Source organism: Pyxicephalus adspersus, chromosome 1 (assembly GCF_032062135.1).
Source record: "Pyxicephalus adspersus chromosome 1, UCB_Pads_2.0, whole genome shotgun sequence".
Lineage (NCBI taxonomy): Eukaryota > Metazoa > Chordata > Amphibia > Anura > Pyxicephalidae > Pyxicephalus > Pyxicephalus adspersus.
In genome coordinates this window covers 124,763,144-124,786,124 of record NC_092858.1, presented here as the reverse complement: position 1 = coordinate 124,786,124, position 22,981 = coordinate 124,763,144, and the positions used below count along the sequence as shown (strand labels likewise).

The 22,981-nt window shown below is 41.3% G+C and overlaps 1 protein-coding gene and 1 long non-coding RNA gene across 2 annotated transcripts in view; one reads left to right on the top strand and one right to left on the bottom strand.

Moving 5' to 3' along the window:
• LOC140340904 (uncharacterized) overlaps positions 1-5,738 on the bottom strand; it is a 6,820-nt gene extending 1,082 nt beyond the window's left edge. The window contains exon 1 of the long non-coding RNA XR_011922758.1: positions 876-5,738. This is a non-coding gene — a long non-coding RNA (uncharacterized lncRNA). The remainder of the gene's footprint in view (positions 1-875) is intronic.
• A 291-nt stretch (positions 5,739-6,029) lies between these two features.
• On the top strand, positions 6,030-11,672 carry LOC140340893 (large ribosomal subunit protein P2-like). Its single transcript, XM_072426334.1, has 5 exons — positions 6,030-6,180; positions 7,649-7,772; positions 9,093-9,141; positions 10,709-10,798; positions 11,559-11,672. The coding sequence occupies exons 2-5, from the start codon at positions 7,650-7,652 to the stop codon at positions 11,633-11,635; spliced, it is 339 nt and encodes a 112-aa protein (XP_072282435.1). The 5' UTR covers positions 6,030-6,180; position 7,649; the 3' UTR covers positions 11,636-11,672.
• The last annotated feature ends 11,309 nt before the right edge of the window (positions 11,673-22,981 follow it).

Here is a 22,981-nt window from a genome sequence, read left to right as displayed (position 1 = left end):
ATTTTTTAAAAATCCAGAAAGAGAATGGCAATGTCCTTTCTGCGAATATCCCTATTTCCTGTCTGATTGCTACAAGTATCTGTTTAAAAGCTGAACTGCACATGTGCAGCTTCAGCTTTGATTGTGAGAATACCTGGCAATCCCGGCTTTCCCTGAGCATGCCGGAATGAATGAACTGCCAGGTGCCCACATGGCAGGTATGTAATCCCAGCACAGCCAATAAAAGTGAAGGAAGATCATCCACGGGAAGAAAAGAAAAAATGATGGCGTGGAATTCTGTGATGGAACAGGGCGGGTGAGTATCACAGGTTTATTCCGCTTTAAGGTAAGTCACTTTACATTGATGTTAAAAGTGCATGTTAAATCAGGAACACATATGTTAGGCATTGCAGTTCTGATGATGACTGTATTCATTTTTTGAAAGATTTTCTTCTCTATCTTTACCTAGTGTTCATGCAGATAATGTACATTAGGTCCTAAGGTGAATGTACTCTATATTTCTAATATTTTTAGAGGAGCTGCATTGTCACTCAAGGGCAGAAAGTGTGCGCAGAATACAGAACACCACTCTTTTAGGCAAGAGATATAAGCTCATATATAGGCAAATAAGACAAAGTAATTGTTAGTGTGCTCAAACACTTTAATTATAAAGAGGATTTTGAAAGTGAAAGCATAAAATGGTCTAAAGCTTTAGGGTTCAGGTGAAAAGAGATAAGATTTATGGTCAGGACATTCAGAACACCATTTTTTTCTTTATTATAACTTTTACAAATGCTCTGTAAAATCAAGAGAATAACCTATTGAACGCAATCCGTGTGTGTTATAAATCTCTGGGTGCTGTATCAGAAATCAAAATGAACATAATATTAATTTACCCAAAATACCAACTTGAGCAATATCTGAAGAACATTCAGTCCTTTGCCAAGATAATCTTCTCCTGAAACCTGTACAACTTACATCACTACTAGAAAAGAAAAAAAGAACGATTATTTTGCCAGGTATTAAATATACATAAATATAAGGTAAAAATAAAAACATCCATAGCGAGTAGGTAGTGATCCTTCACTGATAGAAAAGATTTTAAGAGGACCTGGAAAATCTTTGCAACCAAAAAAATAATGCATCATTCCAACACCCACTTGTTAAACTGGTAAAAACCCTGAAGATCACAAACAATGCTTGAACTTGTTGTATTGCTTTTATTATTAGTGTCATGTATCACCATCTTTATTCTTAGAAATCACAGTACTCTCCAGATATGCCTAGAAAATCAAACACATGGCTATGCAATTGCTTACTGCTTCTCCCAAACCAAACAATAGGCTGCAGGATGTAAGTGCTTCTGCTGCCCTCACCTGGTGAAAATAAAAATAGAAGAATAAAACACTGAACAATACTGCTGTGAAAATACAACCTCAATATTCCCACCACTAACAGCAGAATAGTCAGGTTAGGGGTTTATATCACCAGACGTTGTTGTCATGCTTTTGGAGCACATATCAAATGTAGGTCATCAAATCCTGCTGACATAAAGAAAAGCAGTAAATGTGGCAGGTTCAGTGTCTGCATTTGACCCCCTTTACATTCTCCGGGGGTAGCATATGTTCTATAGAAGTACGTTTAAAAAGCAGATAACATACCTTTTCTTGCCAAGCACTGCATTTACCATTTGGACACATGCACTACAGACAAAACGACCAACAACATGAACCTTACCCTTTTTTGTTTAAATTTTCTCCATTCTCTATTTCAGTGTTTTTCGAGCCACTGCACATTTTTTACATTGAAAAAATCATGCAGCACACCACAAATCAAAAATGTTACAAAATGACACTCTAGCTAATTTTCTTGTCTTTAAGAATAAACAAGGCAATTAAGCTACCTACTGCCACCCACTGACATGGAAGAGTATTACATTCCTCTGCCAGTCACAACAGCACAAACACTAGACAATGGTAATTGGTTAATTTCCCATGGTACTCCTCAAGATCTCTCACGGCACACTAGTCTGCTGCGGCACAGTGGTTGAAAATCACTGCACTATTAAACTTCAAGATCCTTTTCTGGTTAAGAAAACAATGCTAAAGCAATATTATTATTATACAGGATTTATATAGCGCCAACATTTTACTCAGCGCTGTACATTAAATAGGGATTGCAAATGACAAATACAGACAATGACACAGGAGGAGAGGACCCTGCTCCGAAGAGCTTATCTGAATCTAGAATCAGTTTTTGAAATAGGTAATAAATCTCAGGAACATTTTATTTCTCATTATTCAATAGACACCTCCCTGAATTTATATTTATTATTAGCGTGAGGTTGTGGTTGAATCTTAGCACTGTCAAGGCTTTTCCACTTTCTCTTGCCTATTCCTATTGTCCAGTGAGGATGCCCACCCTATTATTTACCAAGAATGTATAGGAGTTGAGGGCTCGCCTTAACATTACTAGTTAAAGGAGACCTAAAACAGAAGGGAAAAAAATCACCAGGAGAGAGAACCTATTGATGAAAGAGACATGCAATGCCCTGGCGGCTTTTTGTTTTAGCTAAGTATGGTACCAGTGTATGGTGCATGCTCTGCATGGTGTAGAGTTTGATTCTGTGTGTAGAGCTCCGTGGTGCCGCAAATAGATCCAACCACCAGGCCAAAGGTGGCCATCCGATGGTTCAACCCGTCTTCTTGAATGCCAGCTAAGGAGCCAGAGGTTAAAATGATGGGTTCTGGTAGAAGACAATAGGGTATAGGTGATACATAGGCCCTGATTTATTAAAGCTCTCCAAGGCTGGAGAGGATACACTTTTATCAATAAAGCTGGGTGATCCAGCAAACCTGGAATGGATTTCAGTCAGACCAGATCCATTTCAGGATTGATGGATCACCCAGCTTCACTGATGAACGTATTTCAGTCTTTGAGAGCTTTAATAAAACAAGGCTATATAATCTAGCTCTAGTTACAATATAAAGATGATCATTGGCATCAAGAACCATTCATAGTGGTAGACCTACCCTGGCTATGTTGTGTTAATTTACAGCCCCAAACTTGAGTCTTCCAACTTAGAGACTTCCAATTCCAATTAGAGACTTCAAAACAGAAAGTTGTTTGAATTTTCTGGGTGAAAATTAACCTGTTAGGTACATTTGTTTCCTATATTTGCTTTAGAACCTTTCTCAAAGAGATTTTGTTTATTTGGCCATAAAAGCTTACCGAACTCTGCAGCCATAATGTTTTAAAGTAACTAAAATAAAAATATAAAGATTTACAAAGTTTGCGTGGAAGGAGGGGTGTCTAAGCTTTAAAAGTCTAAAGTACCAAGTCTTCCCCATCTCAAATAATTCCTCTTTTTTTGCTTTCATAGGAACTCACTGGTAATGTCAACAAAAAGCCAGCATTATGTAACTAGTGCACCATACATACATCCTAGCCTCTTTCCAGTTGGCACTTATATGTTATCATCCTATAAGACAGATTCCAGTGTTGCTCTCATTTGAACAAGCAAAGCAGTTGGCATTTTGGAAGGTAAAGCTGGTTTGTGCGGGCAGAACTATGACAGGCTATACCTGCAGGTTCACCATGCATATCAGATTCTAGTTTGGAAGGGAAGAATGCAGCACGGTCAATGTCGCTCCAGCAATGCATTAAGGACATTTTCACACTTGCAGTAAAAAAACGCAGGTATTCACTCCCATGAGCACAGCACACGGTTGTTATGGGCTAAGGAACAGCAAACTTTGCTACAGGGTATTGTGTTTGCACGTGATACCCTTGTGGCTGGAGTCTAGTTCTTCCTCCAGAAGAAGAACTGCCTAGCCAAAGCCTGCCAATTGACCTTTGGTTATCAGGAACAGAGCTGCAATACACCGCAGCCTTGTACACAAAATAATTCCTATTGAAAAGGATGTGTTTGGGAGTGTGGCTGCACCTGCAGTATATTGCTGTTGACAGCCACAAGTCTGAGGTGGCCCGAACTGTTGTCTCTATGACAAGGAGTTCATGGGATGCTCCTATAGGCAGGAAGAATGAACTCTGTATTTGAATGGAGATTGTGAAGGCCTGACGCAGCACACACACCTGACACAAGGCGGGGAAAGGAGAGTTCAAGACTTGGCACTGGGGATTACTAGAATACATTTAGTGTGCCACTAAAGAAAAAATGTATCTACCCCACAGGGAAAAAGAAAACAATACTAGTCAAGTTAGTGAAATTAAAAAAAAAACTCACCATTACTTCCTCAGATCCCTCCAACTCTCCAGAGCTTTCCTGGATCGGGTCCCACGCTGTCCTGTTATCCTCCTTCATTCTGGCATGCAGGAAGCACTTAGCGTCACCATCTTCTTTTTTTCATCTTCTGCCCAATGCCTGCATCACCAGATCTCACACTGCACAGGCATGGGACCTGGTGACGAAGCCGCTGCAAATGGGGTAAAGACAATGGGAGCGCAGAGCCTTCCGGAATACCTACGTCACACATCCCGGGGCATTTTACCTCCCAGGGGAAAGAGATGCCGATCTTATACATGTGCAGTGATATCAGCTCTTTTTTTTCCGCCTCACAGCGGCTATGTCACCCGATCTCACACCTGCACAGAGCGAGATGGGGTGACGAAAAAAGAAGACGGAAGTGGAGACCGAAGATGGCAGCGCCTGGCGCTTCATGTGTGCAGGAAAGAGGAGTAATTCTAGGACAACTCAGAACCGGATTGTAGAAAGGAGACCAGCACCATCAGGGGACCTGTGGGATTAAAGGTGTGATTTTTTTTTTAGTCTAGTTTCGCTTTAAATAAAAAGGTTGTCTACTCTTTTATGTAAGGTACAAATCATACTTTAAATTTTATCAATAGATATGAATCTGGAGACTCTGCATTCTTTCACTTCCTATTAGGTAAAAAGGTTACTCCCCAGGACAAGAAGTGAGGGGAAATCTCTATAACACCAACACAGACATTGTGGACCACACAGAAGGAATTATTACGTACCTGGAGTCAGAAAAATGCACCGATTCTGACTGCCCGGCCCTGGAATAACTGGAATAACTATTTTGTTTTTCCAGACCCCCCATAACTTTGAAGGCAGGGTGGTTGAGTCAGAAGAGACGGCAGCTAAAACACTTCCACACATATCAAGGACTTTGGGACAAGTGACAATTACAACCACTTACCAGAGCCTTCAGCAAATATATGTAATATCTCCACCTCACTGCTCCTGGATGGTACAGACAAAACTAAATACACAGATCAAACATATAAAACTTTGATATACCTCCCAAAGGGTCTGCCTAACACACAGTGTTCCCTCCTCTGACAAATCTGTGCTTACCAATCCCAAAGCTTTGGCCTACAGTACTGACTACTGTCCAGTGGCGGGCTGATCACACTTTGCACTGACATAAAAGACGTAAATGCACTTCAATTAATTAAATGACATCAACTTCGCACCCCGTATGATGATTGCACTGAGAAGCAGGAAACTGATGAGGCCATCTATCTGCTCATCACCATCATAATTCTTGCTGACACCTCTGCAAGAAGCTAACCTGATTGGCTGTTAGTTCTGCCCCTCCCTCTGCCAGTCTGAGATGTGCTGAAAGTCAAATTTGGGTAAACAGACTACCGTCACTTAACACAGCGGTAGGTGCACGCTCCGTCATCACAAGGCGCCATAGCAGAGATTTATTTAAACCCACCAATACCGATCTCCAGTTACAATAATACATCACTTCTTTGCATACAAACTAACCTGCTTAACTACGCATGCGCCGTGATTTCAGCCTACCCAGCAGTGAGCACCATACGTCACCTGTCTCTCCCTTTACCAATCACTACACTCCCCACGGGCACGAACTATCTGCGCAAGCGCAGTAAACCTCCACTCATCGTTCTGGCGACTACAGACGAGACGTCTAGGAGGCGCGTGCGCACTAGTTATCTATAGTCATGCTTTATAATCTAAATATTATTAGAACGCTCAAATTAAAAATTAATCTTCATATTTGTAGTAATACTAATTATAGAATGCAACATGTGAGCTTAGGGGCGGTTTTGAGCATAGATTTGCTGGTAACCTTTGAACTCCCATGCCCCTGATTCTTTACCCTGGAAACCCCGTAGCTCTCTCTTTCCCTCTCGTAGCCGGAGTACAGGAGCGTGCACATCGTTTCGTGTCTTTGTAGACTTAAAGTGAGTTCAGTATAAAATGATAAAACCGGCTCTTCTGCCCGTATATTGTGTGAGGGAGGAATTCTCCACATAAGCTGGGCGGATAAGTCATGGAGGGGCTGATATAAGGTTTATTTGTGGCACTTTTACTGCTCCATGACTGACACATGCCGTACACATGCATGTGGGGGGAGGGGATGTATGAAGGGATAGCTGGGCAGAATAAATAATAAACACCCTCATGTTTTATTAACATTTGTACATTAACATTTAATATATTCTGTGTCAGTGTATATTCATAGGAATGTGTTGGGTCTCTATGGGTGTTGTAGTGTATAGCTGAGGAAGCTGGAGCTCCCTTATAAAGAGATGTCAGGCCTTTTCTCTATTGTGTTATCCATGTATCGGCCATTATTCCACTTTCATTGATCCAGATTCCAGCAGTCCATATGTTTGCAGGCTGTGTAGGTGGTACTGATCTGTGTTGGGTGGGCACAGAGTGAAAGTTGGGGTTCTGTGGCTTTGGGATGAATGTAATCTTTCAAATAACATTTGCTGCTTTTATCAGGAACAGGTGTATTTAAAACATTACTAATCCTAAAACCAGAAATGTAGGTTATTGCAGCTTGGCAGCCATTAAAAGTGGTGATTGAATTAGATATGTTCTTTTAGGTGAAGGATCCTGACAAAAATGCATTCTTGTCACTTATGTTAGACTGTAAGCTAAAACAATGTTATCTGTTTTGTGTAAGGTATTAATCCCATCACCTCCATGTATGTGATTTTATTATTACCATTTATAAAGTGCTAATAAATTACGTAGAGCTGTACAATAAGTGGGGCTGCAGAGGACAGACCTGCATGAGTAGAACTTATGATGCCAAGGGGAGAAGAGGACCCTGACTCATGTTTGTTGTCCAGTCATAACCTTTTTCTAAAATTTAGGATTGGGATTTTTAGAGATCCCCCTCTTCAGTGGTTTAGTGACTACTTTTTTTTCCAGGGAGGAAGGAAAGAGTCTTCAGTGTGTACACAACAATCAAAAAACAAGGTTTAATGATTACCCTTACTATGTTGCTGTTTTATTCTTCACTTACCTGTTGAGATTTTTTTTAATGTACAGTGCTATGTATTCATATGATTTTACCCCTTTCCTACTCCCCTCTCTATAGACTGGACACATACCAAAATTCAGGTACTATGTGAGGCTAAAAACTTATAAAACACAATATCCTTTACTACCCCTGACTGAGCAGAATCTTTCATTTGTGTCTCACATGTTCCCCCTCCCAGACGCTGCCGGGAAGGTTTTCAGTAACAGGCAGTGTTGTCCGTCTGGAAATTAATAGACAGGACTAGGTGACCAGGTACTGATTGGTAATCTGCAGACCCTAAGTAATGATCATTTTTAAATGTGTTTATGTAAAAAATTTTAAATAAGGACCATTCTTGTAAATCTTATCTGAACTTTTTTTTTCCCTAATTGCAGAATGCGTTACATGGCCGCTTACCTGCTTGCCACCCTTGGTGGTAACAGCAGCCCCTCAGCAAAAGACATCAAGAAGATCTTGTCCAGCGTAGGCATTGATGCTGATGAAGATCGCATAGACAAGGTAAACAGGCTCTATAAAAGCTAATGTCTGATGAGTGCTTAGTGATGGTGTAGATGTTGTAGTTCCGATCCTACCTTAGAGGATTTATTTATATTTTTTATAGGTACTGCTTTATTTTTAGATGGGTTTAGTGTGACGCTTGTGAAAACTAATACTGTTCTATGTTTGGGTGGGCATAAAGTGAAGGTGGTGGTCCCTAATGCTGCTTTATGTTCATGTGATCATGGATTGAATGTATTGGGTTCTGATACAACACTATGTTTAGGTGGGCATAGGGAAATGTGGTGCATGATTCTGCTCTCATTGATCAAGGTAAAGGTATAAACATTTTACTACTGCAGTTGCCCACTGAAAGATGTTTTTCTTTTTTAGGGCAACACTTCTTACTAAGGCTTATGTACACACGTGCAATAATTGTCGTTGGAAGGGATCTTTCAGGATCCTTTACAGTGACTACACGGTGCATGAATGAGTGCTGTACATACAGCACCATTCTGCCCTTTGAAGAGGAGGGAGAATGAAGGAGCGGCACCAGCTGCACTCTCTCCCCCTTCACTTCCACTACGATCGCTCGCCATCTATCCTCCATGCATCTGCCAGGACGGTCATTCTGATGATGGACGACGATCGATGTACACACGCCAGATTCTCGACCGATATCCGCCAAGAACCATTGCCCATGTGTACCTAGCCTAATGCACTGCTTTCTTTTACGTTGTTATATTTTGGATGACAGTCAGAACCTCAGTAGAAGCCCTTCTGTAAGTTTTCTTTTGGTCTGTGTCAAAATTCGCACAAAGTGCTAAGCGCTGCATACAGAAATGGCAATGGGTTGTGTGTTCCTCCATACCCACAAGCACTGGGTATTTAAAGGCTGCTGTGCAGAAGTTGTTTACAATGAGGAGGGGATGTTTTGTAACAGTGGTTGCCTTAAGCTACGTACACACGGCAGATTTTTATCGCCCGATAATCGGCATCGGCCAAATATCGGGCGAAAGTCTGCCGTGTGTACAGTCGGTGTCGTCCATCATCCGAACGACCGTCCTGCCGGATCCACGGACGATGGACGACAACTGATCCTAATGAAAGGGAAGGGGGAGAGCGTGCAGCAGGGTGCTGCTCCGTCGCTCCGCCCCTCTCCTCTCCATAGAGCATGAACGGTGCTGTATGTACAGCACCGTTCATGCATCGTGCACTCCCTTGTCGTTGGAAAGGATCGTGAAAGATCCTTTCCAACGACAAAAATTGCAAGTGTGTACGCAGCTTTAGATTGTTCAAAATAATTTATGTTTTGACTACATTTTGCTTTTTCTCCTGAAGGTTATTTCTGAACTTGGCGGAAAAAACGTTGATGACCTTATCAGTGCTGGTAAGTATGCTTGTAATATGACTTCTATCATATTGTATGGGGAATAAACTTTGCTAATACAGAAGCATTTCAATCATTGGCAGTAAACAGGAATACTTATCTGGTATTAAAGTGGAGCCAAACCCCACTATACTCAGGATTGCTAGGTATCCTGACAGTTCTTTGGAGTGATCAGGCAGGTAAGAGTGCTTATTGTATAAGGGATGTGGCTTGTCCCTTTCTGCAATAATGCCCTGCCTGATCAAAAACTTTTAAAATTGGAACATTTGTTCTGCGTTTGTGAAATAAAATATTAAGTTCAGAACCGTTAACGAAATTAATACCGCAAATTCACCCCCTTCTGATGGTTTATCTATCTGTTTGCATGGTTTTACCACCATTGGTTGTAAGGGGCCATTGAAGATGAAAAGTGCATGTCTGCATCTGGAGCATACAGATTTGAGCTGTGCTTTTAAATCTTCTGGGAAATGTTTTTTGCATTGTGGAATAGCCTTCTCTTAGTGACTTTTAGGAAAACCCTGTCCTCAGATATATTGGATGCGGTTATTGATCTATTCTTTTTCCTTCAATACAAATCAGTTCTGATTTTGCTTGATGCGTACTTTTACCTTGTTGATGATTGAATGTAATGATGACTTTGCCAGGCAACTATAATTTTCAGAAAATAGGCAAGTTCTTTCACAACAAGAGTACTTTAAAGAGGCGTTCTGTACTCCTTGCCCACAAAACAGGGCAAATGTGTGGAGGCAACAGTGATATAGATCTTTAGGCAAATATATCTCTAGAGGCTCTAGGAATCCTGTTTTAGATCTGATGTCTATAAGTCTACAAGTTAAACTGACACTGATGTTTTCCTTACGGGGTTATACTACATTATTGAGATATTATAGCTGTAAAAATACTTGAATATTTTAGGGCATGAACATTTCATGCTGTCCCAAGGTCTGCGGGAGCCTGGCAGCTTGTTCCTTGGCTTATTGAGTTCATAATGTTTGCATTGTATGTGGTTAGAGCATCATGTAGGAGGACATTTACTTATAGGGAATGTACATATTTGCGAATTAGTTTGTATATACATCTTAAGCTACGTACACACTTCCAATTATTATCGTTGGTAAACGAACAATCCTGCACGATATCTGCGAACGATAGTATAGCACCGATCCTGTACATACAGATAACGACACGATCGTTCGCAGATATTGTACACACGATAGATGTGATCGTTTGAACGATACAGGAAGTGACGTGCACCACAGGAAGTGAGCGAACGTTCGTTCATCGCGCATGCTCAGACCATGAACGATCACTGAACGACCATACACACGATAGATGGTCAACGATTGTCATCCGATCCGCCGGTCCGGTCGTTCATTTCCAATGACTATCGTCGTTGGTTACTTTTTTTACGAACGATTTTTGGCCAATCGGTCGTTCGTTCGTCGTTCATTTCCAACGATAAAAATTGGAAGTGTGTACGCAGCTTTAGTGAAGCTTTGTGTTGGCTGTACAGCTATCAACGATTTTGTATTTTCACAAAGTAACATTTTTTTTTATTTTTCTTCAGGCCTCTCTAAATTGTCTTCAGTACCATCTGGGGGCGCCGTGTCTGCTGCTCCTGCATCAGCTCCAGCTGCTGGTGGAGCTGCTGCACCAGGTAATTACAGAATGTTTGTTTTCTTTTGAATATTCCATTACTTTATTTACCTGTTGGATACATTTATTTTGAAGTGTTCTCCTCAGAATGTTTTTGTGAACTGGGTGGGAATGAGTTGTGATAAATTGCCATAGGAATTCACTTGCCCCATGTAATTCTGTCATGTTTTTACCACCCCTTATACCCATTTCTCTGTCATTGTATTATGCCCCAACTGTCCAGTACTTCTGTATAGTGACTCAACTTTCAGTAATTATCCATATCCCAGCTTACAAAGGCTGGGGAGAACACTGTTGTGTAATTTAAGACATTTGATTAATATTCTAGGATTAGACCCTGGATTATGGAAGAAAATCTGTGTGAGGGATTTTTTTTTTTACCAGTAATGCCTGCCACAAACATAATGTTTGTGGCTTATTTGCATCTGACTTGGCAGCAGGATTACATGTACAACTCATGTATTTTCCAGCAGCTCTTTATACTGAAGCTTACCAATCCTTACATATAGTTGCTCATTTTTACCCTCCCTCCTCTATTTTCACCTGTTGATCCTGCCTTTAATCCCCTTTTGTCCTAGTGTATTACTTGCTTACTATAATGTGTAGGGTTTTTTTTCTATAAAAGTGGGAAGTTACATTTTGCAGATTTATCTCTTCTTAGTTACAAGGGAGTCAAAAGTTAATTTTATCTGACTTTTAAACATATTTACAGTCTGAAGAATGAGTCCACAGTTTTAATCGTTACCTTTTTATCTTTTCAGCTGAAAAGAAAGAAGAAGAAAAGAAGGAAGAATCTGAAGAGTCTGATGAAGACATGGGATTTGGGCTCTTTGATTAAATGCATTCCTGTAACGCAATAAAGAAATGTTCCATCAGATTGGTTTCTCTGTTTGCCTGCTAATAATTAGGGACTGTAATGGGTTAAAACTGAAACTCAAATACGAAGTATAGTTTAAATTTAAAAAAAAAAAGGGAGCAGCAACTGGGAGCAGCCTTTTTTATATATATAATGTGGAATATTTTTGGTAACTACCAAATGTTTTCTACAGATACTTTGCACTAACAGATCATACTGTGCATGACTGAGGAATTGGTAGTTTTGCATTTGGAATTTTGGTTCAATTTCGTGTTCAGCACTGTTTTGGTAAAAATATATCATCTATCTGTACAGAGCTGTAAGGGTTGGGCGTCTTTTCCACCCAGGAGTTCCTCTTCCCGATTTGACAGCAAGTATAGGAATTACACTGCAAGATGTCATGTGTATGTTTTTACTAAATTCATTATTTCTAGGGTGTAAACCCATTTGGTCAGATGATTTTTGTGTTTCAGACACATTTTAGGGATGTTAGTTGTGCAACTGAGCAGTTCCAAAATGTAATGCTAGGGTTACATTAGTTTTAAATAAAACTTTCAACTACTTTCATATGAGATGTCATACAAGGTTTGTTTGATAACTGAAAAGAGCTGTGGAATTTTGCTGATTCTTGTAGTTAATTATTTTTGTTATGTTTTGTAGATAATTGAATTATGTTGACACTAGTTGTACTCTCCTTATCAGTAAACTAACGTCCGCTTCCCCCCTTTTTGCCTTGAAACTCTTCCTTTCCTCCTTACGGCTATATATCTGTTACTAAAACCATCTTGTTCTAAGAGAACCTCAAGGACATTTGTCATGTCTGCTAATTGTAGTCATGTCATCTGCACTGATCATGTCTTTGAACTGTTATATAAACTGTGTGCAAACAAAGTTTTGAGAGTGATTTAGCCACACAATAATTTGCGTGTGTTACACTCTCTATTAGAAAGGGAAGAGGGAAAAATTGATCTGGGATCAACAGATCCCCTTAACAATAACACAGCAGAGAAAAAAAAGAAAGCCTATCTGGAACACCAATTTTCTTGTCGTATCTAAACACACTATGTTAATACTCATTACACATATAATAATACTCATTACACATATAATAAAGCAGTCTATTTAATTGAATTGGCTGCAAATAACACCATAAAATGGCATTTGGAGAAAGTGCAGATGCTTCTTTTTAAATTGCTTTGCTAAGCCAGGTAAGAGGTTTCACTGGAACACAAAGCTGTGAAACCAGCCTGAGATTGTAGCAGGTAGGGAAAGGTAGTATTACTAGCATTTTAAGGTGAATTTTTCTGTGGTACTAAGTAAGCTGCCATTTCTGAATGTAAAGTAAATAGCTTGCCCAGTAGATGTTCTGATCTGGCTAAGCGATTCAAAATAGCAGAGGATGTATGCAGTTCAGGTGTTCATCTAATTGTCACACATTTATCTGCAGGCTTGTTTTAGGAATGTGACAAACTACTAAAACCAAACACATCCAGGCAATTGCTATTCTTTATGCGTTCACCAATGACAGTTGAAATAATCAGTTTCTTTGTTTCCTTATGCATTCAGATTGTTGCTTTTGTGAGGGTCTGACAAGGGTGCTGTAAGGTATTAAAAAAGCATCCTGCGTGATTCCTCAGTTTGAAACCCCTTGGCTCTGACGCATGCTCAAAATATCCTCATGGGTGTCTGCAAATTATGCTAAAAGTTAATGCTTTTGATGCTGAGCTTTCATGATGAAAGGACTGATTCAGTGAATGAAGGCTCTACCAGGGAAAGTTCAGATGAGAAGCAATGGGCCACAAAATGCTTATAACCAGGTAATTTTGGTGACTAGTTAACCCAAAATTTGGACCTGAAAGCATGCCATGCTTTTCAAGCACTGATTAAGACTGATGTGATGTTTGTGCACATTTAACAGTACTAACAAGGTGTTGGGACAAATAGACTTTTCCCTGTGAGAGGGTTGGTCAAAGAGGGTGGTGTCTGAGGTGCAGCAAAAGCTGACACTGCTAGGATTTACCCTGTTACAAATATTAACTGTATAGCTGAGTGGCCAAGGTCTGTTTCTGGGGTCTAAGGGTCCTAAAATGAATGATTCTTGTTTAATAGAAATGTGAAGAACTAAGTTTCCAGTTCCTTACTGTAGATACTAGTTAAAGAGACCTAACCTCCAAAAGGTTCAACCCAAATGTAGAAGGTAGACAGCATAAACCACCATGAATCCTTGCATACAAGCAATTCAAATTGTTTATTTAGTGTATGGTGTGAATGCCAATCTGTGTTTCGAGACATGGCTTTCTTTAAGGTGATTGGTGGAAAAATCATGGCTTGGTACCCTACACGTCCTAAAGATTTATCTTGAGGGCAGCACCTACACTAAAGATTAGTTAGGAACTACCCTTGCTATATTATAGGTAAACAGACCAACATTTGAGCTTCTTTCCGATTCCAACATTCTGCTTCCAATGATATTTAAGATGACCTTGCACTTAAAGATTATTTAAACTCATTTGTGATCTGGTTCTACAAATCTGCTTGCTTGTTTTTTCTGATTTTCTGCCTTCAGTACCTTTTGAATCACTGACTCAGGATGTGTATGCAGCTCAGGTGTTCAGCTTATTATTACACAACTTGCCACGCAGTTATCTGCAGGTTTGTTTCAAACTACTGACACCAAAGGATCAACTTTATATACAGATAAATAGCATTCATTAGAATGAGTTCAGCAAAGACAGTTTACCTAATTTCTCACCAATAGGTCTGCTTGAGAGACCAAAAAGAAAGCCCAGTTGTTTTTGTTAGCTTTGATTTGCAGGTGAAGGGGTATTCCAATCCCTCGTATTTTTGTTTTGGTGTCTGTCCCAACTAGGGGGATCTCCTTCTTTATTTGTCCTGTTGAGCATTGTCACAGTGATGAAAAAATTCTAAACTATCATCAGAGCAACATTAGAAGCAGGGCACCTATTCTTGTGCAACTTTCTAAGCCTTGGAATACACTGGCATGCGGCTGCAGTTATTAGGACCGCAGGTGGGCACCTTCAGGCAGGTAAGTGCCTAATCAACCCAATTTATCCAGGGGACAGGAGCTTTGTACCAAATGAATGAAAGCAGCTTTGCAGACATTTTGATGTTAAAGAGAAACATGCATCTGCAGGTACCTATATTTTTTAAAACACTACATTACATGAAAATGCATTTCAAGCACAAATTAATTTGCTTTTTGTCTGGCTTCACGGTTCCAAATTATACAAAAGATTATAAGCGACATAAGATCATATCAACAGAACCGCAAGTGGTGCCCATTCAACACTATAACCATTAAGTAGCCATGGTGGCATCCAAAACTGCAAGTTACCAAGCATGACAAGTAACCTGGGAATGTATATACTGCTCAAGGCAAACTGTAACAAATCTTAGACCCAAAAAATTATGAAAAATACACAATCTATAAAAAAATGTACATTATATATACAAACTGGAACTGCACGTCATAAAAAAACAACTGCAAGCAAATCAAAATATTACCAAAATAGCCATATTGAAGGTAAGGGAAAAAATCAAACCCATCATTATGGCAAGAGACATGTATCGTGGCAAGAACGCAAGTCAATCATTTATTCAATCCTCTTGGTAAGAATATTTGCATGGTGTAAATCAAGAAACATTTCCTCTGTATTTTTTCCCTATTTCCACCTCTATGAAGAGGTGGAACATGGTCAGTGGCCTCCTAATTTAAATGTCTGATGATAAGCTTTAGCAAAATGCACTGCAATAGGTTTGTCACAAAGAATTTGTTTGTGCTGTCTATTCAATTCTAAAGCTGTACAAATGTCACTACAATATTTCTTAAATCTACATGCCCATCATATTCCCAATATAAACAATAAAGCATTTTACTTATGGAAAAAAGTTCTGTCTTAAGGCAAAGTTCTGTCCTACAAATGAAATATTGCCTAATATCACATGGGGATGTGTAAACTAATTCCCATTTATAGGGAAACATTGCAATTCATGCATGAAAAACAATTACTCTCAAGGAAACTTCTATGGAATCAGTCAATTATTCTTCTGAAAGGCATTTTAAGTTTGTTTTTTCACATCCACACAAAGATTAATAGAGTCTCTAAAATATTTTTATGACAACTGTTTTTATCATAATTGTTATAATTAATATTAATATTATTATTATTATTATTAATAATAATAAACAGTATTTATAGCACCAACATATTACACAGCGCTGTACATTAAAAATGGGTTGCAAATGACAGACAGATACAGACAGTGACACAAGAGGAGGAGAGGGCCCTGCCCCTAACAGCTTACAATCTAAGAGATGGGGGAAGCAGCACATGACAGGAAGCGGGGTTAAGGAATGGTGGGTAAGTAGTTAGGGTTTTAGGAGACAGAAGAAGATGGGAAGTCAAGTTTGAAAAGATGGGTTTTGAGTGCTCTTTTATATGAGCAGAAGGACCAAGCTGAATAGGACAAGGAAGACTATTCCAGAGAAATGGGGCAGCTCTAGAAAGTTTGTTGCCATGCTTGTGATGAGGGTATGAGTGAAGAAGTCAGTTGTAGGTCATTAGAGGAGTAAAGAGGGCAGCTAGGGGAGTATTTTTTACCAGGTGAGAAAGGTAGGTTGGACAAGAACTGTGGAGGGATTTGAAGGCAAAGCACAGGAGCTTGAATTTGATTCTAAGGTGAAATGGAAGCCAGTGTGGAGATCTGCAAAGAGATTCAGCAGAAGAGGAGCGATGGGAATGATGAATGAGGAGAGAGTTGGGTTAGTGGAATACCAGAGAGGAGGATGTTGCAGTAGTCCAGACGGGGGATGATAAGAGCATGTACAAGGAGTTTGGTGGTCTATGGGGTCAGGTGGGGGCGGGTTTTGGAAATGTTGCATAGGTGGAAGTGACAGGACCTGGAAATGTTCTGAATATGGGGGGTAAATGAGAGGGCAGAGTCAGAGGTGACACCAAGACAACGTGCCTGAGGGGAAAGACGAATAACAGTGTTATTAACAGGAATATGTCAGGGGGAGATTTGGAATTTGAAGGGGGGGGGGGGGGGAGATGATGAGTTCTGTTTTATCCAGTTTGAGTTTCAAAAATCGGTCAGACATCCATGATGAGATGGCTGACAGGCAGCATGAGACCTTATCCAGGACTGAGGGAGACAAGTCAGGGGTGGACAGACAGATTTGAGTGTCATCAACATACAGATGGTACTGTAAGCCAATGGAGGATATGAGACTACGGAGAGAGGAGGTGTACAGAGAAAAGAGAACCGGTCCAAGGACTGACTACTGGGGAACACCAACAGGGAGAGGAGTGGGTGAGGAGGAGTTACCATTGAAAGAAACTTGAAAGGAGCAGTCAGACAGAAAGCAAACCAAGTGAGAGCAGTGTCACTGATACCATTGGACTGCATGATTTGTATTAGAAGGGGGTGATCAACTGTGTCAAAAGCAGAGGAAAGATCAAGGAGAAGGAGCAGGGAAAGGTTGCCTTGAGACTTGGCTCTGATAAGGTCATTGGCCACTTTAGTAAGGGCTGTTACGGTGGAATGGGCAGCTATAAAACCAGACTAGAGAGAGTCAAGGAGAGAGTTGGTCCTCAGGTAATTGATAAGTCTTTTGTAGGCAAGGCGTTCAAGAAGTTTGGAAACATATGGAAGAAGAAAAATAGGATGGTAGCAAGATGGTAAGGAGAGGGTTCAGTCATGGTTTCTTTAGGATAGGAAGAATAATGGTTTGAAAGTGGAGGGGTAGATACCAGTAGAAAGGGAGAGGTTGAATAGTTCGGTTAGGGCAGGGGGCAGGGTGGAGGAATGGGCATGGAGTAGATCAGAGGGAATTGGATCAAGTGGACATGTAGTAGATGGAGATGATGAGAGAAGAGAGGAGACTTCATCCACAGTAACAGGGCTGAGGGAGGCCAATGATGATTTACAAGTGGAAGGGTGGATATGGTTGGAGCAGCACAGTGAGTAGACATCATGTCTGATTGTGACAATTTTGTCTCTGAAGTAGGTAGCAATGTCTTAGGTAGGGAAAGTAGTTTTAGGGGGAGCAAGTGTGGGGTTTAGGAGGGAGTCAATTGTTGGGACTGTGTGTGTTGGGTGAGATGTCACCAGCAAGCAGAAGTACAGACAGAGAAAACAAGAGAGAGAGGTAGCAGGCAGACAAGGATTTACCATACTGGGGAAGGTGGAGATGGAATAGAACTAGCAAAGTGAGTACAGGGAGAATGATACATTGTAGCAAATAATGGTAAGGAGCACAATCACAGGAGCACATTAAACAATCTGGCAAACTGAAAGCCATGTGAGCGGCTTCTGTAGTGAGCCTTGTAAGCTTGCGTTCCAGGAGTGGGATAGGATGAATCAGGCTTGGTGAAAAGGCAGTACATGATGGCAACAGCCGAGGTTGTAATGGAGTCCAGGTGTATCCAGGTGCAAACTTAAAGAAGATTCATTCCAAAGGCATGAGAGGGCAATTGAAAAGTGTAGTTGTGTTTCCAATCACGTTCCAGTTCCTGGTCCATTTCCCTGGATAAATTCTCAAAGCATTTATAATTTAGCCCTATGGAATTTGGGCACATGATTGTGCCTTATATTTAAATAGAAGTGCTTTGGGCCCTGAATATGGATGGGTTAATGCAAGTAACAAAGAATTAGTGAATTTTCTATACTTTGAGACATAAATTGTAAGTATGAATGAACATGTACCCATTTAGTTAATTTAGTTTCCATGACTCTCTGTAATGCTCACTGTATTATTTTAACCACTTTTCACAGAATTGTTGGCATAAGACATAGTCCCTACTATAAATTCAAAGATTCCTGTCAGTGGATTGTGAGTACCAATTTTTGGACATTTACCTGCTCCTTCCAACATGATCATAATTTCCAGAAATGCTACAACTGCATGTGACACTACTGGGTTGAATTTGGATACCTTGATTTTATGAAGGCCATCAATTCTTGAAATAGGTCTCCCTCCCTTTCCAAACTAAGAAAATGTCAAGGACAGGGCTAACTACAGAAACGTCCAGCCCTGTACTAGGAAAACTTCCCAGGCTCCCATCCCCATGTCTACAAGTTCCAGCATCACAAAAGTAAAGTTGGTTTGTGTTAACCAGTGATGGGGCCAGATGCAACTGAAGGCTGACCCTCCACCTGCACCTGGCTCTGTTGCTGTCTAGATCTAACACTTTTACCTGGCTCCTCTCCTAGTTAGTCCACACCCTCCAATTGAACCTGACTAGTCAGCATCCGAGGTCCGTTTCATTGCCTTGGTCACATGTTAAAGGCATAAACCCAAATAAACTGGGTAAATGGAGAATTCCATTGCAGAAAAATATGCAAAAGCAATAGGTGAGATTAATACCATCCAAAGTTGCCGTGGGTTGTGACTGACAATAAAGCTCAACTGCCACTTACAAAAGCTTGCTAACCACTTGCAGGTGAGAATAGGTGTCATAAAGTTTACCAGCATTGGGGCTTCTATAGTGAATAATGGAGCACTCAACCCTCAGTATCTTCACAAAATATTTCCAAAGCAAATTCAGTGCAGGCATAAATTGATTTTCTTGGAAGATCCACTAGGAAGTAGTAAAGTGATACATTTTTCACATTTTGTCACAAATGAAGGTAGCCAGAAGTGCTGTTCGCCACTTGGTTGTCTCCAGACAGTCTACTGGATGCAGTCTTTCCATCCTATAAGTTAACATAATATAGACGTGTCCCTGATAGAAGCCATTTCAGATCAGATCTCAGACAATCAGTCACTGGCCTTTTGAGCTACACAGTTTCTCCACTGCTGTGTGACTCTGATTTAACACTGCCCTATAGTTGGCATCTTACATGAATAAGAAGCACCAACATTAAAGCTGGAGGGGAATCATTCTTTGAAATAGCAGCAAAAACTTAAAATGTAATAGAAGCTGCTGATCAACAGTATTCTGGAAACACCTGGAAAGAAACTCACAATATTCAGGTTTGATCGTTAAGGTCATACAGCTTTTATTAATATTCTGTTGCTTCTATCCAACTTTCTTTTACACTGACGGAGGTGCTTTAAAGTTGATGCTAAACAAACAAGTCATAAAGAAATTGATAATTCCATGACTAGGGTAGTTCTGATCTCCTGCCCCCTAGTGAAACATTTCCCATATTGGAAAAACTGTTCCCACACAAGAAAAACATTTTATTCCCTCCAAAAACACTCTGACACCTTGTTGGATTTAAAATGGCTTGCAAGCAGCCGATTTAACAAATATATATTATATATACCATTATATAAATAACATATATTAACTTAAATTGACATAAAAAACACAACATTAATATACCAATAATATATAACTCACAATCCTTGCACATATAAAAAAACTTTTCCTCAACCAATTAAAAAAATAAACCTATAAACAAAACCCCCCCATTGAAATCACTGTGCTCAATTGCACTATACCCAAACCAACTCCACTTTACTCCACCAGTCTGTAGGTCAAGGAAAAGGTAAAGTCCACTCCAACCAAATATCTTTATTGTTTAAATACACCCTGGCCCCTTAGCTGCCCAGCACTGCCTCAGGGGCCATACCATCACACCTTTTAAATGGGCACCCCACCACTGGGTTGCCCTTCCAAAATGACCAACAGGGCTCTTAACCTCCTGAACCCGAACCGCCACACCGCTCAGGCGGGATATCTCATGCCTGAGCACCCCTCCACACCTGAAAAGCTTGCTGTATGCCATCTTGCAACCCCAGGAACCACATATCAATGTCTTCAGCATTAAGGTGCACCCCATCTCCTCGCAGAAATCTCCATGTTTCCTCCTCAAATTCCCTGTGGCGAACAACAATCCCCCCATTCTGGGCCACAAACCTGCCCACTTCCTTGTTAACTTTAATCCTGGCCTTATTTAACTTGTCCACAGAACGCGCCCCCCTCCAGGTAATTCTAGCCACCATATCAGATCAAACTATAATTAGACCCGAAAACTCCAACTTAAGTCTCAAAAAATCCAGCCCGATATCCCTAATGCTCCCGCATGCACCTGCGACCCATATGGTTACCCCCTGCATGGATAACTACCACATCCGGAGGATGATCCAACGCCGCAAAGCTTCAGATATCTGGCACCACTCTGCTTCGTAACATCCCGGGAACTCCCAGCCACTGAACCGCAGCCTCCTCCCTGGAGAAACCAAGCTGCCATCCTTTGGGCCGCACCTCAGCCCTCTTGGCGCCCCACCAAACAAAAGAATGTCCTATTACCCAAATCAAGCAGGGCCGCTCACCTAGAACACAAAACAAACAAAATACCCAACAACCATCACCCATAAAACCCCCCATCCCATCACAACATGTGCAGCCTCACTTTTACCTGAAAACTTCTAGATTCCCAACGCCAGATCTGACAAATTATTGTTTCCCCCAGACCGTATCCAGCTGCCTCAGTGGCCGCCCCAATCCAAAAGGAATGGGGCGAGTAACCCCCGGGCTTCATACCCGTGCTCACCAAACAATTTTTGAACACCACAATGCACTGCAAACGGGACAAAAAGGCCCCATCCTCATGTACCAACACTGGCCTCCCCCACTAGTGGCCTTTCCCTAAGAAAATCCTCCACCACCCTAACCAAGCAGACAAGGAACCCCACCATCCGGAAAAGCTGCACCCCAAAACCCTTCCCCAATTGATCAGTCCTGGATTTTCGAATGACCAAACTCTCCTCCTCTGGCATCCATGTAACATCTTGAAACAAAACACCCCCCGCCCTGTGCCTGGCAGGACTAACCAATTCCCCAATTCTCATAGCCCTAAAGAAAGCCATAACAAAAGCCACCTTAAACAACAACTGCTCATACACCACCGTGCACACCCCCTCCAATACATGTAACAAACCCATTAACAGCTCCAAAGACACAGGCCTTCTGGTATCCGGGATCCATCTACCTTTCTTATATCCCTTAACAGCCTGCTTCACCAAAAATTCTTTTGTAAAATCCCTTCCCTCTTTCAACTTACAATAAAAGGTCATATGCATAAGCATCCCAGGTCCCTGCACACCTTCGTATCATATTACCAATTAATCCAGTGCAAGCTTCCACAACATCTCTGGACAAGGCTGCCTGCACTACTCTGCCTCCAGCACCAACATGCGAAACCTGTCCCACTGGAAGCGAGATAATGCATTAGCTATAACATTACTAACCCCAGGAATTTGACTCGCAAACAGATAAATATTATGTTGCAGGCACCTAAGCACTAAATGCCTGCTGCCCACAAACGTAACTCACCTCCTTACCCCTTGCTGCAATAATCTCACGACCTTCCATAGCCCCTATAAAACCTCCTGCACCCCCCCAGCAGATAAACCACTACCATACGCTGCAGACCCACCCCAACCCCCCAACGAGAACACAACTGTTCGCCCCTCCTGGTCACTCTCTGCAGGATCCCCGCAGAATGCATGGGCCAGCTTAAGGTGAGGCCTCCCCTTTCAAAGCCTCACCTGTTGGAGAAAGGAAACTGTGCTCCCTGGAAGCCACAGCCCCCTCTCCAGAGCTCCGCCCGCGAAGGTGATTCCTCCCTAACCTCTGCCCGGCCTGGACCAAGCGTTGCCCAGCCTGCAGGTTGGGAGGGTCCCTCTGGGGACTCCCAAGGTGGTGCTGAGCCTTGGTGAATGGTTCCAGGCTCAGGCGAACTGGAGGTCTATGCCTCCAAAGCTGCAGCCCCCCTAATCCGGCGACCGGGGGCCCATTGGCAGCCCCCAATATCCTCACCACCCTCTCCTGCAACCTGGCCTCTCTCTTTGAGGCAGCTGCAGCCCTAAGCTGTTGCATCAGAGCGCCAATAGACTGCATGATGTGGACCTACCTACAATTTTCCCTCCTGCAAAAAACTGTCCCTCACTTACCACAGAACCTCTTACTTAATCCATTCTATTTTCCTGCCATTTACTTCCCACCCAAACTCTAGCTAATCCCACCCCTATCTTTTCTCACCCCCTGTCATGCAGGCCCTACGCTTAGTCCCTTGCTGCAGGCCTCACTCTACAGTGTGTCCTTCTGATGAAGCCCTTGTGGTTAAACGCATCAAGGACGGTAACATGAAAATTGTTATGATTAACAAATGGTCTTTATGTACTCTAGTAAGGAAACATGGACCTTGTTTTATGTTTTGTACTATTTGAAATTTTAATTTTTGTACCAATAATAATAGAAATGTATAGAAATATATCATATAATTTTATAAGCACCTAAAAAGTCCCATTCTAAATATTCTATTTTGAGTTGAGATAGGGATGTGGTGCCA